The following is an 18,920-nucleotide window of genomic DNA, read 5'->3' as shown; positions in this document are numbered from 1 at the left end:
GGTCCTCCTGACTAGAGTTAGGTGGTACCTCAGTGTAGTTTTAATTTGCATTTCTTTGATGATTAGTGAGGCTCAGCATTTTTTCATGTATTTGTTGATTGCTTGTTTGTCTTCTTTTGAGAGGTGTCTATTCATATCTTTTGTCCACTTTTTAACAGTGCTGCTTTTTTTTTCTTTTCATTAGGTTTGAGTTCCACTCTGACCTTTGATAACTGTATTTTCATTATGTTTGAGTTCCACTCTGACCTTTGATAACTGCATTTTTCTAATTGTTTCTGAATTTACACTTAAGATTGGTAGTCTGTGTAAGCATTATCTTTAATTTATCTTTCCTAGGAAACATAATATCTAAGATGAGGAATAAAATAAATCTCTTGTCACAGACCAAAAACAGAAGAAGAACAATGCAAAGGAAAATTTTTCTTCTGTACTGGAAGAACACGCTGGAAGAGCTATGAGCAGGCTGATAAGCCATAGCTTACTTAGTCCACAGATTAATATGATACCAGTAATTTTAGTCATTTTAAGTCCTTGGTATGTTGAACCGTGCCAGGCTGTTAGAACTAATGCTGGAAGTTATAGTGGCATTTGTTGTGCTCTGTTTCTCACAAGCAACAATAGTTTGTTTTGAATTACACAATGGAAAAGAAGCTTGCTAAACTAATAAGTCTTTTGTGCAATGGCATGACTCTCTAGTTAGCTTGAATGCCACTTTAAAAGTGTTTTGCATGTTTTAAAAACAAAAATTGGCTTCTTTCTTGGTAAAGCCATAAACTAACTGGTGGATGATGTAGCATATAATCACAGTCTTGTGTTTATGGTTTTAATAATTGGAAGAGCTATTGGACAAGATCATTCACATGAGTATGTGTACTAATCACCATTCTAAGAAACATCTGAGTATCTCTGTGGTGCAGAGCAGGTATATTCATATTTTACAGATAGATTGACTTACAGATACCACATATGTGGACACAGATCACACAGTGAGTAGTAGAGGGTGTGAAATTGGACCATAGTCTGCTGTGATGTAGAGTACGTGTTTCTTTCTAGGGCACAGTTCTATCTCAGAGAGGGAGATTGCTTGGGAAGACTGGTTAAATTGTACTCACTTTGTTATAAGCCTTTTGGTGTGAACTCTCACGAAGTCTCTATATTTTTCCATAGGTGCACATATTCAGTTTCTGAATTTTTCTACTGAAGCCAATCATGATTACCTTGAAATTCAGAATGGACCCTACCACACGAGTCCTATGATCGGGCAGTTCAGTGGCACAGATCTACCCTCTGCTCTGCTGAGCACCACGCATGAAACGCTCATCCACTTTTACAGCGACCACTCACAAAACCGTCAAGGATTTAAACTTGCTTACCAAGGTAAACAATCAAAAGAAATCTAGATATACTTCTTACATTTAAATTGCATTTAAATATGAATCTCCCTAACTGGTTGAAAACTTGCCTAACTGGAATAATTTTGAGTGAAGTGTTGGTTTCTGATTGGTAGTGGAGCCCTGGCTGTTTTGACATACAGGTAGGGTTACAGACACAAGGGTATGACCAGGTACAGCTCTCCCATTCCACCCTCTCCCCTTCCACCATCTCACCTTCCCACTGTGTGACCTGTGGTCATCATCACACACCTGCTGAGCCTAGGATTCTCACCATCACATAGACTTCTCCTTTGTCACTGTGGTCCTCTTAGCTCTTGTCCTTTCAGGACATAGAGAGTCCCATGGAACAGGGAGTCAATCCATAAAGGAAGTAGGTCAGGTGGGCTCTTGGGTATTTATACTTTGTCTCAGTACAAGATAAAGGCTACTTGTACTGTTCAAGTCTTATTCAAATTATGCCAGAAAAAGAGGAAAAAGATGGTGATTGAACTTTATCCTTTTTTCTTCCATTCAAATATGCAATGGTCAAGAAAAGTTTGAATCAACCATGATCAAAGCATTTTTGACATGTGAAGAAGTTCAACATTTTCATTTCATACAAAATACTTTCTATGGCCTTTTCTTGAATATTGCTAAATCAAATGAAGTTGAAAAGGTCAAATCAATCTAGGACCTAAGTTTTTGTTGTTGTTGTTTTTATTTTTGTTTTAAACATGACGAAATCATTGTCTTTCCTTAACTTCACAGAATGGCTTCAGAAACAGCTTTAATATTTTATTACTGAAAGAGGTCAGCATTTTATGTTAAGCCCTTAGACATTGTTACTTAAATCTCACCTAAAATATAAAATATAACTGTAGACTATCAGAAGTGGGGTCTGTTGAAATAAGAATCAAGGTAGAAGGAAAAAAAGGAAAACTAAAGACTAAAGGCTAGACAAGTGAGCATTTATGTCCACAGACATTGAGAGAGAGAATGAGAGAGAACGAGAGAGAACATCACAGGAGAGGCAAATTCCTACCACAAAGTGGGTGTAGGTCTACCCATGCATTCACCTATTTCTGCTCTTTATTTTTTCAAAAGGAAGAGAATGCTCCTTTTACTTTAAAGGTAACATACCCCATGCTCTAGGTACCACTTTTTCTATCCTTTTAGAGACATTAAGTAGAGAATATCTTCTACATTTTCAGCTACTACTTCTCTATGAGATTTTTTTCCCCAATAACATTTCAAATATATTCAAGTGTCTCTCTTTCCTTTCCTCCCTCCCTTCCTTCCTTCCTCTTTTCCTCCTTCCCTCTCTCTCTTTTTCACACACTGTGATGTCTGGAGTGTCAACACTCTCTAGATCCGAAGAGATCAAACTAATAAAAATGTCACTTTTTAAAATCAAATTAGCTTAGATTCAGAGTATAGATCAGTGTTTCATCATTTCAATTCTTAAATGTGATATCACTGTAGTATTTTATAACTTATTAAGTTCTCTGTTATCCAAAGCCATTTAATTGTAATTTAAGTCAATTTTTCTTGAAGGCTATCCATTAATTAGACTAGCACATGAATTCCATTTTTGGACCAAGCAGTAGGAATTAAAGTATGGCATGTCTGTTGTGTAAAACCATGCTGTAATTTAGAAGGAAAACTTGATTTTTTATTAAAAAATTAAAATTCAATACAAGGATTTCTACAACTGAGGTATTTGCAGAAGTCTGAAGGAACATGGGGGAGGGAAAATTATATTCTGTAGCTTGCTGACTAGGCACATGTAGCAGATTTTCCCTGGGGAGGTTCCATATGAACAGGACCTGGAGGCCTGTGCTGGACCCACTTGCTGTGGCTGGGGGAGGAATTACCACAGCCAAAGATGACAGGTGCGTTTGTACATGAACCTGTGGGGGTGATGACACTTGATTGTGAGTAATTTGCATCCTATTTTAAAAATATGAGTTTAAGTCTCTACACCAATCGTCCTGGGGCCCTGAGGAAAGAATTTAAAAAATCCACTACTTGGATGGTAAATATATACATTAAAATATTTTTATATTTTCTCCCTAACCTTTAATTAATATTTAGCATTTCCCGAAGCTTTGAACACAGGCAATGATGTTAATGCAGTATGAGCATAACCCGTGACTTCGTCACCAACTCCTAGATAATTCCATGTTTTCTTACCTTTATTTCAGATATCTCCAAATACTGCTGTGCAATATTTAGACGTTGTATCAGTTACTAGACCTGTCACCTGCTGTTTAGTGAAATAACACACACAACACTACACCATTTTGACTTTCATCACACTTTATAAGTGTGCTTGCATTTGGGTGGTTTTCTTTGTAATCCTGTGTATTTTATTTTATGCTTTAAGACATTAGTTTGAGAAGGTCTTCACCAAAATGCCAAAGAAGACTGTACTAAAATAGTTAGGAACTCTGGAGGACAATAAGAAACAATCACAGGGTTTCAAGTGGGAATTGCTATGGCCATAGATGTATTTTAAAATTTTAATCTAGTATACAGTAGATTATGGGCTTCTGTGGAAGCAGGAAACAGGTTGGACAAACAGAGTGAGATGAGAGGCAAAAAGTCATGTTTGGGAGATTGTTTTGAAGTTGCAGACACAGATGCTACAGATTGCCCAGACCTTAGAGGAAACAATTGGAGTGATGTTTAGATGGAAGAACAGGGAGACACTGCTGCCATGGGGACTGCCACTGAAAGTTGAAAGACAGGGAGGAGGCCTAACTTGTAAAGTGCAAGGTAAAACATTCCAGGTGACAAGAATCTGACATAGCCAAGCAACAGCGGAAGGCAGCCTGAATTCGGGAAGTGTCAGATTACAGAGGCTCGCGGGATTCAGGATGTTTGGGTATCTGGCTGTGACATATTCAGGTTTTTTCTAGTTCAATATGAAGTCATTGAAGGATTTTAAGCAAGTGAGAAATTGCCCCAAGCAGATAATAAATTTCAGGTGGGTGGGTGCATGGAGCGGTTGAGGAGGCACAACAAGGGGAGCCCTGAGGAGTCCCCAAAGGAAGGAGGGAGGAGGGTTTTGGCTCCAGTGTACCTTCCTTTTGTGGCATTGCTGGCTGGGCCCTATGCACGAATCAAAATCTGAATAGTCTTTATTGTGAATTCTTCGCTTCTCTCTCGTATTCCAGTGTGCCTGGTCTCGGTTTCCTCCCAATCTCCATTAACTATATCCTACTGAAATGTGAATACTCCATCCCTGATCATCACTTAAAACTTGGTTATTATATTGTTATTTCCATTTTAAAAATTATCTTGATAATAATAGCTGAGTCAATAAGAAAAATATAACATAATTCTGTATCTCAGGCCCTTGGCAGTCAGTTCATTGGTCTGTCTCAGTTACCACTCCACACTTGTGAGGTCACCCCACTTGGAAAATTCTTTATTTTTTTATTTTTTATTTTTTGAGTTGGAGCCTCACTCTGTCGCCCAGACTGGAGTGCAGTGGCCGCTCCCGGCCACCGCAGCCTCGACATACTGGGCTCCAACGATCCTTCCACCTCAGCCTTCCGAGTAACCGGAATTACAGGCGCGCACAACCATGCCTGGCTAATTTTTTTTGATTTATTGTAGAGATGAGGTCTCGCCTGCCCAGGCGGGTCTTGAACTCGCGGGCTCAGGCAGTCCACTTACATCAAGCCTCCCAAAGGCGCAGGATTACAGGCTGAGCCACTGAGCCTGGCTAGGAAAATTCTTAACATTATATTCAATATTTAACTTTTCTTTCTTTTAAGAAAGAAAGAAAAGAAACTTAAACTTACACTTAAAAGAAAGAAACTGCAAAACTTAAACATAGATTCCCATGCTAGAATTGTTTACCATGCAGTTTTGAGACAATAGATCACCTTACATGATTTGCAAGCGCCATAGTTTTAAAACATGTTTTTTTCTCTTGTTATTTTCCAGGCAGGATTATTAATGCCATAGCTATATATTTCCCAAATCTATCAGTTATTTCAATCTAAAAGAATGCTACAAATCAAAAACTTGAAAAGTTGAGGTCAGACAATTGCTAGGGCTAGTTTGCAAAATATTTAATATTATAAAAATGAGTTGTCAATATCAGAATTAGATATCATGTAATTCATGAGATAGGCATACATCCACTTTCCCATTTTCTCTTGTGGTATCAGAGTCTGGATACATTTGGTGTGCACTCCCATGTGGAAGAGTCCCCTCCAGAGAGGGGGAAGGCGAGACCCCTATGGCTTCCCTTCACATCCTGCCAATTGCTCCCTGATGTTACCTGCTTATCCTCTAGGCACCAGAGTGCATGTGTCCTCACCTAGATCAGACCCTTGGTTGATGGAGCAAATGTTTTATTTGTTTGACACCTGACTTCAAGTTTAAGTATTTATGTTACAAAAGAAACAAACAAACAAACCCAAATAATGTATTTTTTTAATCATAGGCAGTTAATTTTCTGTAACTGAGATATAAGAATACATTTAATTAAAAGGAATGGGAACATGAATTTGAGCTGTTCCGTTTGTCCTGTGGGGTATCATATCTTACAGGGACAATCCTTAATTAGGTAGTTTATCTGTGCTCACCATTTGATAAAAATGGTAAGTTGGCAAAAGGACACAAATCTGATAAGTAAGTCATATAAACATTCCTAAGTTCTACCTGAGATTTGTAAGCTAAGATTGATATCTTATTATAAGATGCATGAATCATACAGATCATTCTTGTCATCTTTGATATCTGTGCTGTACACTTTATTCTGAAACTTTGTCATTTATTTATGATCATAGAAAGGCCAGAAATTTTACTATAGTGCAGCTGTCTTGAAGTTAGATGACTTATAAAGAACATTGTTAAGTAAAATCAAGTTCATGCAACCATTTCTAAGTCAAGAAATGGAAAATGGATAATAGTATGAAGATATTTATCAACTAACTAAATATTAGTCTGAAAATATAACAGATATTAGGAAGATGACTGTATGATTTCATTGGAATCACATTAAGCACTTATATTTTAAAAACTTGATGTGAAAATGCTCGAGTCTGAGAGATATAAATAATAGCAATTTTTCCATATCCAAGCAAAGTAATTTCTTTATGAAAGACACAATTTTGTGTATCTAACTTTTGTGGTATTAGTATGGGCTTATTGATCATTAAATTTTTATAATATTTGGTGAAATTTTGGCACATTAAGCATTTTAATGACTGTATTTTCTGTTACTTTTTGTAATCTGTCATTTGGAGAAGTTGAGTTCTCTTTCTCTCTTTGTCTCTCCTCTCGCCCTCTCTCTCCCTGTCTCTCTCCCTCTCTCCCTCCTTTCTCCTTCCCTTCCTTCCTTACTTCCTTCTCTCTTTTCTGCACTATAAAGCATATTGTCGCATTATAAAACATAAACCCTCTTAAGAAAGGGAGTGATTCAATGACAGAAATCTTAAAATAATTTTAAGTGCTTCAATCATAAGATGGAAAAATGTCTTTTTTCTCCAACTTTCCACTGTTTTTTCCTTCCTTTTGCCATATCACCTATCATTTTAAAAAGATAATAGGGTATGTTAAACCTGCTTATTCATCACTGCAATAATAAAGCTGCTGAATTTTATGTGAAATGAATTTTTGAGAAAATAGACTATAGATTGTGAATACCTATTTTTCCCCTTTAAGAAGAAAAGCAATTAAACTGCCTCTATGTACAATAAGTAACTGAAGAATGTATTCTACATGATTGTATAAACATACTAACTGTTCCTCATAGGCACAACAGTGATTTGTACATGAATTTTGAATGCTTGTAAAATGGTATCATTCCCTTTCCTTTTGATATGATATTCTGAACAACTCTTAATTCCCATTCATACTAGGATATCTTTTTTTCAAGACAGACAGCGTGCCTACAAACTCAGTGATCTGCTTGATTTGTGGACTAGACTCCTCCTAGAGTCTGGGGTCAGAATCTTAATTGTTGAACAATGTTCTTCCTGCTGATCACGTACATTTAGGGTTGCTGAAAATAAAAGCAACTATCTCAACCGGCATCTCTAATATGTCCCTGCCTCTGCAGCAAAAGTTTTCCTACCCAGTGTGCATCAGTGGACCTGTCTACTTATGTGAGGGCATCTTCATATGTCCTCATTTCACTTGGAATTGGCTGCATGCATCTAAATCACTTTGCTCCAAGATTCTGATGTAAAGAAGGACGCAGATTTGGAGTCTAGGCTGGTCTTTTTCTAAAGAGTGACATATGAGCCTGCAGTCTTGTGGGTCCCAAAACTCAGCGATTGTCTGCAAACTTAGCAATAATGTGGTTGGCTTTATCAGTAGATGTTAGAATTACAGGGTTAACAACCAGTGGAGAACATTGCAGCCACTCCTCCCTGTGACAAGGCTGTTTTCATAAAGCACTTAACACTAACTTCCACCTAGAAGTGGTAGCCTCCTCTTGGTCTGGCTCCATCAGAGCAGTGGTTCTACTTTATCATGAGCAATGTAACATATTTTATCATAGAAACTAGACAATTCTTATCATCAGACTAAGCTTTAATGAGTTAATACATGTCAAGGATGTTTCATTTCATTTATCATCACATTTAATTCTGTGGTCCTCCTATATGATAGGTAGATCTAGTCTCCTTTTGCAAATGAAAAAATAATACTGTTAGGTAGGGAGAACCGGGCTGAACTCAAGTTACACCATGGCGCCTCTGCTCTTTTCCACATCTACTCAGAGGCAAATGTCTCTGCTGATGATTTTCTCTCTAATTCAACTTCTTAATAACAAATAGTACAATAAATATTACAGAACAGCTAGATAATGCCTCCAAAAGTCTTTAGGAATTTCCAAATATGAGAATGCCAACATTATGAACAAGTTGATAACCTTAAGCTGAAACAGAATTTGTTTGAAAATTCTGCCTTTTATCTCCCTTTACCCTAGAAGGTGGCTTCTTTATCAACTTCCACTGAAGTGGTCTCTTCTTCTTTTCTCAAACGGGATGACATTTTTCCTTAAATTAAAATGTTTTATATGTTTAAAGCCCATTTATGAGAAGTAATGCTTTTATGATGAGTCCAGCAGAAGAAGGCTACGCTTGGGGGAGGAGCATTCACGTGGGTTGGAATCTCCTTCACCCTCACTCCCAGCAGGCCCATTAGTCACACTCACATCTGTGAAGCCAGGACTAGACCTGCAGAAGTGCATGCTAGAAGCCATGGTGGGGAACACAAACCTGTCACACCTACATTGCACAACACGCAGCAGGACTCTTCCCAAATTTATCTATTTCCAGCACACTAAGGAATCATTTTTATTAGTTCCTTTTAGTTACTAATATTCAGGTGCCTACTACAGTACTTTATATCAATGCATTCCTCACTATGTAAGTGTGACAGTAAATCAGAATTTGATAAAGTCATTTAAAATAAGAGACAACATGACTTGTGACTTTATATATCAAAAGTTTAGGAGGATATTGATGTTGCTGTTTAAGTAGTAAATTACTCAGCCGGGCTTGGTGGCTCAGCCTGTAATCCCGTGCCTTTGGGAGGCTGAGGTGAGTGGATTGCCTGAGCCCGCAGGTTCGAGACCCGCCTGGGCAGCGAGACCTCATCTCTACAATAAATCAAAAAAAAAATCAGCTGGGCGTGGTAGCGCATGCCTGTAATTCCGGCTACTCGGAAGGCTGAGGCGGAAGGATCTCCGGAGCCCAGCAGGTCGAGGCTGCGGTGGCCGGGAGCGGCCACTGCACTCCGGTCTGGGCGACAGAGTGAGACTCCAACTCAAAAAAAAAATAAAAATAAAAATAAACAAATAAATTACTCCATTAAGACACTTCGAGCAAAGACTTAAAGATACTGTAACTGATGTTTATGCTTAGTGTATAATTCACAGTTGCAAAAATAAAACTAATTGACATTTTAAATTCTTAAGGTAATTCTGAAATGAGCTGCAGATTTTATTATTATTTTGATTGGCAGATAGGATGTATAAGGTAAAGAAATGGGTCCTGGGCTTTAAAAGCATGTCCATGTCCATTTATAAAACATGTTCTAATGCATCTCCAATGGTCTGGCTTATGTGATTTCTAGCTCATCCTCACTTAGAAGTGGACGGGACACTCACCTAGGGAGAGCTAGCTGCAGAGACCAGTCTCCCTGGACTTTCTGCCTTATTCCAGGCTTTCCTCCCTCCCTCCTTCCCTCCCTTCCTCTCTCCCTCCCTCTCACCCTCCCTCCCTCCCTCCACTCCTTCCTTCCTTCATCTTTGGAACACATAGCATTTCTTCTGTTTGAAAAGCCTTTCTTTTGGGGTCTTTTTCTGGCCTGCACCTTCTCATTACTTAAATCTTAATTTAAATGTCATTTCGTCAAGGAAGCATTGTTGACCACCTCTACTTGCCTTTACCCGGTATTTTTATTTTCTTTACTTCAATCCTGACTCAAAGTCTCACTCTATCACCTGAGCTCGAGTGCAATGGAATGCTCACGGCCACCACAACCTAGATCTGCTGGGCTCAGGAGATCCTTCTGCCACAGTCTTCCAAGTAGCTGGAACTACGGGCACAAGCCACCACGCCTGGCTAATGTTTTGATGTATTGTAGAGATGACATCTCACGTAGTTAGACTGGCCTTGGACCCCTGGGCTCAGGCATTCATCTCACCTTAGTCTACTAAGTTGCTAGGATTATAGGCGTGGGCCACGGTGCCCCTCTGGCGTCTTTCTATCTTTGGAACACATAGCATTTCCTCTGCATGAAAAGTCTTCCTTTGGGGGCCTTTGCCTGGCCTGTACGTTCTCATTTTACTTAAATGTCACTTCTTCAAGGAAGCGTTGTTGACCACCTCTACTTAACTTTACCTTGTTTTTTATTCCTTTACTTCAATCCTTGTTTATTTTTAAATAATAGTTTATACAACTTACAATTATTTTGCACAATTATCTATTTATTAGTTTATTTGGTCTGTTTTCCTGAATTTGTGAGAACAAATTCCATTTATATCTAGTATCCACTTTTAGCTAGCATTTATAATAGAGTAGATACTCAATAATTTTTACTTCGCTCAATAAATGATTAAAAACCATTGCCCTGTCCATGTCTACTCCCCCCATCCACACAGAACAATTGTGTTGGTATCATTGATAAATGAAACAAACAAACAAACAAACAAAAAACCCAGAACATCTTTTTCAACTATTAGAGAGAGTAGCCTGCAGCTATTGTGTTTAGAAGCGTGAAAGGTAACTTTGAATTTCCCATTTCTATCCCTTTCATAGAGGTTGATTCTATGAGTAGAAAAGGGCTAGTGACTTCAACTCTAGTTTCATTATATCTCTAAAGAGAACTTGATTGTAGTTCGTGAAGTATTCAACAAACTACATAACAAAGTTAAGGAAGTGCATTGTATTACACTTTATTCAAATGCATGTGTGAAAATGTATGTACGTGTCTGTTCAATGCTGTTTTGTATGAAAGTTCACCAGGAATACATATTAACCACGACCGTGTTAATGTTATATACTGATCATTGATGCTTGTATAATATTTCCAAGGTGCTTCTAATACATGAATAAAATCCTCTAATGCAGATTAGACTATATTGAATATAATTGAATCAATTTTCTTCTCCCCTGGAAGCTAGGAATTCGTTTGTATATTTTTTTCTTAAAGTTGTTATCAGTGTTTGTATTTGGTATATTAGAGGATTCACTTCTCCATCACAGTTTACTATATTTAAAACAAAATAGGAATGAGAACACACAGCTGATTTCATCTGAAAGAGCATAATAAACAAGGAGTGTGTTAATAGATGAAACACATGTGAAAGTCTCCATTCTTTTTGGTGAGCATGGGTATATGCAGTAATTTTGGGGCCAAACAACAATATTTTAAGAAAGGATACCATGCGCTATGTGGGGAGTTGGGATCTCTTTCATCTTTATGTCCATCAGATCCACTAGTCACACTAATTCCCATGAAGTCAGACCCAGACCTGCAGAGGCACTTGTAAGAAGCCAAGGCAGAGAACACAAAACCAGTCACACTTACATTGCACAACGCAAAGCAGAAATCTTCCCCAAATCCACCTATTTCCGGCACATGGGTCCTTATATTATTAGTCTGTTTTCGGTTAATTGTGAGGACAGTTACCAGTGACCTCTGTTTAAACCAATTTTGTGTTGCCTGGCACAGAGGGTTTTTCATTGGTTTTCAACAGAATTACATGACAGGGAGGCTGAGTGGTATCCCCATGAGCTGGTTCTCCACAATGTGGCTTTGTCCTTGATTTAGAAGTAAGTCTCCAGTCACCTTTATGTATATGAGTGACTCTGAAGATTAAAAGATGGCAGAGGGGGCTTCTGCTGCTTCAACATGTCCATGGCCTCTCCTACCAGGGTGTGAGACATCCCTATGGTGGCTTAATCAGCTTTAAGGTTACAGTATCAGGAGATGATATTTAATTTAAAGATTAGATACCTCTTACTAATCTATGGGTAAATTTTCAAATTGCACAAATTCCAAGCAATGCCTATTATCTATCATGTTTGCTAGAGGTCATTGTAGAAAACAGTTTATAATGAAACATAATAAGCTATATGTTATAAAAGAAAATACTAATTGTAATTGTTAGCTTAGTGGCTCTACAGTTCTTTTAAAATATAAAACTAAAGAAAATGGAATGGATTTCTTTCTTTATTTGTTTTAAACAATTAGTTAAGCAAAGCAACCACATATTTCCCAGTTAGAAGTACTCAGAATAGTAGAATATTTCTTGTCGAGAGTAAAATGAAATTATTAAGTCCATGTTTACCCAGTAATTGCTCATTTTGTTATATATCCACTACCACTACTAATAATGATTGTTTTACTCAGTTTGGATGGCAACTGACAACTTGGAAAATATATTTTTTGAACTTATATTAAAAATAATCTTAAAAAGCTATATGTGATCCCATCAATTCTTTAAGTCCCAGACTAATTCAACTTCATATATATGAGCTTAATTTTGTCTATTTGTGTGTTTCAGCCTATGAATTACAGAATTGTCCAGATCCACCCCCATTTCAGAATGGGTACATGATCAACTCAGATTATAGTGTGGGACAATCGATTTCTTTTGAATGTTACCCTGGGTACATTTTGATAGGCCACCCTGTCCTCACGTGTCAGCATGGGATCAACAGAAATTGGAACTATCCTTTTCCAAGATGTGATGGTAAGTTCATCATTTTTCCTGGGGGCAATTTAATTTTTTATGCATATGATAGTGCATTACGTATTAAATGAATATATCTAATACTTTGTTGATGTATTCAACAAATATTTACTGACAATCTACTATGTTTTACTCACTCTACTTAATCATTAGGGAATATGTTATGTAACAATAAATTTAAAAAATAAACAATCCTGACCAGACTCCGTGGCTCAGCCTATAATCTCAGCACTTTGGGAGGCTGAGGAGAGTGGATTGCCTGAGCACGTGGGTTCCAGAGCAGCTCGGGCAACTTGGAGACAGCTCATCTCTACAATAAATAAAAAAATTCGCCAGGTGTGAAGGCTGAGGTGGAAAGATTGCTGGAGCCCAGAAGGTTGACGCTGGGGTAGCCCTGAATGTGCCACAGCATTCCAACCTAAGCAATTGAGTGAGACTCCAACTTAAAAAAAAAAAAAAAAAGCAATCCTTGTTCTCAAGAAAATTATTAGGATAACAAAATGACAAACACAAATAATCATAATACAGGAAAAGACACGAGGGAAGTGTTATGATGAGTTGTTACATGAGTAAAAAAATGGTGTACACTTAGAAAACAGTCAGGGAAATCTTTCTGAAGGCAGCAGTGTTTAGCTTTATAGTGGTTATATCAAATTGTGGGACCAGAGGGGAAAAGGGTACTTATTAATTTTATCCTAAGCGTTTTTTTGTTCAACTTTTATGAGAATTATATGCTGCTTTTGTATTTCAGAAAATTGGGTTAATTTTTGCAGTAAGCTTTGCAGAGTACATAGTATTTTGCTACTCAGAGATGGAGAACACTCCAGGTAGAAGAAACAGGGTGAGAGAAGGTGTAACATACATGTAATTTAAGTTGTTTAATAGTATATGATGGACATTTCTTAGGAGATGTTGGAGATACGTTGTTGGGCAGTGGTGTGGGTGAAGATTTGGACTCGTGAGATGTCTCTTGTCTGAGCAGAAATCACTGCTTTAAAGTTTCCGTATGTCTGCTTGGTTTTTATGATGACTGTAGACTTTTTTTGTAATATGAAGTTAAAATAAATCTATCAGTACTTTGTTTATGAAGAATGTATAGGTAACAGAAAATTTACTGTAAAGCCAATATTCTAGCATGATAAATATCGTACCTATGTATGAAAAAATAATGAAATTACCAACTCTGTGTACCTTTGAAATGCTAAACATTTATATCTCATGGGGAAAAGGGAAAGACATCTAGCTGTGTTTGAATTTCTACTGAAGAAGTTAAAAAAAACACATCTGTAGACTTTTAAAATCATAGTATTCACCTGTATTTTTCCATTCTCTATCATTATAAAAACAACCATAAAAGTACTTTTAGCTATATTTTTAAAATGTCTTAACCTTTTTATACTATTTATTTAATAACATATAAAGCAGCATTCAAAAATTAATTTTATAAAACAAAGTATAGCAGTAACATATCTGGAGTATTTTTCATGAAAACTTTTTTTAAACCTTAAATCTACTCTCCATTTAAAAACTCATATCTATGTATAAATTACTTTGAAATTGTCAGGATGGAAACTTCTTCCTATTTGCAATTTTACCCTGAATCCTTTGAAATCATATGTAAATGGTAGACTCTTTGGCTTGATATTAAAAACTAGAATTAAATATTTAATTTGATTTTATTGCTTTTGCAAGCTTAGTTTTTCAATGTGGAAATAACTGCTGTGGCTTAGAATTACTTAATCAGTGTGAAAATAACAAAAATATATCTTTTGAGGTATAGTTTAGAGAGATGCCTTTGTTTATAATTCCAACAATGGAGACCTTTGGACTCCTCACATCTGTCTGAGGCTCATACTCCATTTGAAGAACTCAGAGTTCACTAAAAGCTATTATACTCATCCTTATAGTTTCTTCAGCTGGGAAGGGATATGTCAAAATCTACCCAGGGAAAGACGCATAGGGTAAGACTGCAGGAGAATATGCCTCTCTCAGAATCAATATATGACAGCACACACAGAGTATTGCCAGCATGGTAGCCTACCCTGAGCCTTGATGTCCACAGTTTTTATTAGAGCTCTGTTACATAGGCTTGACTAACCGACTGACTGGTTATCCATGTTGTTGATCTTAGCCTCCAGGCCAACTGGTGTGCCTCAAATGACTCAGCCTAAACCACATGATGGGTCTTTTTTTTGGCATAGCCAGCCCCCACCATAAAATTAATGGATGGGAACAGCTCCATATTTCACAAAGACACATCTATCAGGTGTTCCATAATTGCCTCACAGGAATGAGGGCAAAGGCCAGGCCTCTCTGGGGAAGGCCAAATGTTTTACTGAACGGTATATTTTTTCTATTGTATTTCTCTTCTTGCAAGTAATGCCATAAACAGAATTTAAAAATCCCAAATAACCAAGACTCAAGATTCATGTAAAATTATATCACAAATACTGAAAGCAATTAGAGGGACTATATAAAGGATTTTCCAAAAGCCACCCAGTATGTGCTTCACATTCTCTTAATATTAAAAAATATTAGAAAATAATAATATTAAAAAATAATAAGGCATTATTAAGCACATTCCATTAAAATAAAAAAATAAAAATATGATATATATATATATTAAAAGAATCCTCATTTCATAAAAATGATGGGGCCTTTCAAATGCCAATGATTATACAGTTAGGTGACAGTTAAGTTTTCCCCAGAGACAACAGTAAACTCTGTTGACAACCCACTACCCTCACCTAAAATGTATTTTATTAATTGGCAGTGGTTTATCATTCCAGATGCATAGGGCACGTATATTGAAAAACCATCTTCAAGGGCCCAGCCTTGTAAACTTAAAAAAAATTTAAGAAAAAAAAACATATGCACTTTGAACAATTTCTGGGTGTCTTTATTAAAAATTCGCAAGTTTAGACAATAAATAAAATAATAGAAAATTTTAAAGTATCAGTCTTCCCAAGAATCTATTAAATCAATTCATATTTATTTGCTGAACATATTTACATGTTAAGTTGCATGAGAATCTGTTCTGCAAAATTAGTATACTATGAACTCATCTGAAAAAAAAAGTCTGAAATATGACATAAATGAAAATATGCAAATAAAGTAATATGTCTCTGAAAGTGACCTGAGAAAACTAAGACTTTTTTTTAGTTACATAAGTACACAGAAGACTCAGTTAAGAAAACATGAGACTGGGCATGGTGGCTCACACCTGTAAACTCAGTACTTTGGGAGGCTGAGGAGGAGGAACGCTTGAGACCAGAAGTTTGAAGTCAGCCTGGGCAACAAAGTGAGATCCCATCACTAAAAACATATAGTAATAATAAGCCCGGTATGGCGGTACATGCATATAGTTCCAGCTACTCAGGATACTGAGGTGGGAGAATTCTGGGAGCTCAGGAGTTCCAGGATTGCACCACTATGCTTCAGCCTGTGCAACAGAATGAGTACCTGTCCTTTTTTTTTTTTAAAAAAAAGAGTAACTGTTAAAATATGATTAATCCCGGGCTCGGTGGCTCAGCCTGTAATTCCTTGGTTTGGGAGGCTGAGGTGAGTGGATTGCCTGGGCCCGCGGGTTCAAGACCTGCCTGGGCAACTTGGCGAGACCTCATCTCTACAATAAATCAAAAAGTTTCTGGGCATGGTAGCGTGCGCCTGTAGTTCCAGCTACTTGGAAGGCTGAGGCAGAAGGATCGCCGGAGCCCAGCAGATCGAGGCTGTGGTGGCTGGGAGCGGCCACTGCACTCCAGTCTGGGTGACAGAGTGACACTCCAACTCAAAAAAAAAATGATTAAGAAAAGTTTTGTTTACTCATTTACTAAAGGTAATTTTATAATGCATCTGAACTTATAAATATAGTTCACAAATTTTAAGTATTTTTTTACCTAATTAATATTTTATCACTGAAATATTTATGTAGTTATACTTTAAGGTCTTCCTTAAAAAAACTTAAACAATGTCAGACTATAACTCACTTTAAAATGCAGTAGTATGGATATGATGGGGAACTATATAGACAGAAGTAATTATTAGGGTAACTAATATGTTGCAATAAGTGTTTTATCAGCTTTTTAAAATTTGAAAGATTTTGCAAGCAGAAAACAATTGATTGCATAGTTTGCATGAGAAAACCCACCAGCCCAACTATATGTTATTATGTACACTTTAAAAAATTTACCAGAGTGATTGATAAATACAGAAAATAGTCTTTCTCAGTAGTTAAAATGAAAGATAACTGTAAAGAATGCAAATGTCTCTTTATTTTTCTTACCTGTATTAACCAATATTGTTTTTAAAATCTCCATTACCAAACAAACATTTCTAAACTAGAGTGCATTCTGTCTCTTTATCTGAAAAACATCATTTAAAAAAACTGTAAGAGGAAAAACAATGAAGAGAAATGAGATTGGCAATACCGATAGTGCTTCTAACATGTTAGGTGAGATTAAGCATCAGTACTTGAACATACTAATAGACAAGAGTTTAAAATTCATAAATATTTATGCCAAGTATATTTATTGTTTTTTCAAAGTAGTTGTTTTACTCACAGTTAAAGTTTAGGCAAAACTTTAACTCATAGTTAAAGTTTAGGCAAAAATCTTAATATAATCTTAAAGAAAACTATCTATAAATTATCTATAACTCCCTTAGCAAACATTTAGGATTTTAACATTTAATTGTTTTTATTCTTGATATACTACCTCTTAATATGGCCTATCCATCTCTATTCAGAGCAAATCACACTGTATGTGTTTTGATTTGTTTTTCTTTATTTCAATGACTTTAGGGTGTGCAAATAGTTTTTTGGTTATGTAGTTGCATTATACAGTGACCAAGAAATCTGGGTTTTTAGTGTACCTACCACCCCCACCTGTGCATATTGTACCTGATAGGTGATTTTTCATCCTTCTACCCTTCCCTCTCCTTCTGAATATCCAGTGTCTATTATACCATTCTTTATGTCTTTGTTTTTCCTTAGTTTAGTTTCCACTTTTAAGTGAGAAAATGCAGTGTTTGGTTTTCTGTTCCCGAGTTATTTCACTTAGGATGATGTTCTCCAATTCCATCCAGGTTGCTGCAAAAGAGACATTATTATTTTTTACAGCACACTGCATAGATTTAAGGAGAGAAAAAGATGGCACCATAAAGAGAGGTCCCCAGTCCAATTGTGCCCCTCCAGCTGGTGCCTCCAGCTCCCTGTACTGACATCTGCCATGCCACCAGCGGGTCTTCTAGTATCTTCTAGCTCTGGCTGCACACCTGAGCAAAAGTTAGTCACATACCTCTATCATTTTTGTGTGTGTGAACTCCCTAAAAGTCTGCCATATCACAGGGATGTAAATTTGAGAACCAAAGCCACAGTGATACTCTAGGCAGTGGTGGGAGTGGTTCTGGGAAGAAGTCCCATGGGTTAAGGGTGCCCGGACAGGTTTTTATTGGGTGTGAGCTTCAACTTAAACATCACTGTCATTGCTTTCAACATAGCTAGTTCTGGCTCCTGAATTTGATCAAAATATGTAGCTTGGTCATTTTTATGTAGTTATGTTTCTCTGGGAAGGTTGAAAACATTCTCTCCTTGACTGTGCTTTGCACAATCATCCCGTCTCCCAACCTGAGCACTTTATTCTTAGCATCCTTGCGTAGTCAGATACGTGACAAAGGGCATGTATCCATCTTACTTGGTGACACACTGGAGTGGGGGACAGTGACCTCTATCAGTTGACCTCTATTATCTCTAATGGCAGTGGGTACCATATGAGGCCTGGCGGTCAGTTGCTTGTCATCCTAGTCATGCAAGGACCGGAGTCTTCCAGGCAGACAGATGAGAGCTGGGAGATATCTGCTGTGTTCCACACCAAACTTGGACCTTGATCTTACTGCAGGCTCTGCTTTGAACCTGGCCTTCAGGGAAAGGAAAACAGGATGAGGCACTTCCTGCGGAGTCCAATCACACATCCATATCTCTGTGGAGCTCAGGGAGATGCCACCCGGATAAGAAATGCAAAAATGCCTTTGATCCACCACAGGGAGGATGAAGACTTCTCTGAAGCTAGATAAATAAAGATCAGGCCAGGGAAGATGGGAGAGGACATTTTGACTGGTTTTTTTTTTTTTTTTTTCTTAAGAGTCCTTGTTTTTCATCTCCAGACTACACAGCAGGAGAGCAAGAGGATTTTGCTTTGAGAAAATTTTGCATGTGCATAAATAGAATATTATCTTATTTGATGAGGAATGTCTGTTCTTTTCCTTCATGGCACCTGCATCAGTTAAATTTGATGCTTTTTTTTTTTTTTTTTTTTTGA

General features: G+C 37.1%; 1 protein-coding gene across 1 annotated transcript in view; it reads left to right on the top strand.

The window, feature by feature from the left end:
- Nucleotides 1–18,920, top strand: part of LOC103259569 (CUB and sushi domain-containing protein 1) — a 238,044-nt gene that overhangs the window by 41,425 nt on the left and 177,699 nt on the right. The window contains exons 5-6 of the mRNA XM_008057227.2: nt 1,168–1,377; nt 12,418–12,606. Coding sequence (XP_008055418.1) covers nt 1,168–1,377; nt 12,418–12,606 — 399 coding nt within the window. The remainder of the gene's footprint in view (nt 1–1,167; nt 1,378–12,417; nt 12,607–18,920) is intronic.

Source organism: Carlito syrichta, unplaced genomic scaffold, assembly GCF_000164805.1.
Source record: "Carlito syrichta isolate Samal-C Ts95f unplaced genomic scaffold, Tarsius_syrichta-2.0.1 Scaffold302893, whole genome shotgun sequence".
In the NCBI taxonomy this organism is placed as follows: domain Eukaryota; kingdom Metazoa; phylum Chordata; class Mammalia; order Primates; family Tarsiidae; genus Carlito; species Carlito syrichta.
The sequence above is the reverse complement of the archived record's forward strand: the minus strand, read 5'-3'. Positions and strand labels throughout refer to the sequence as shown.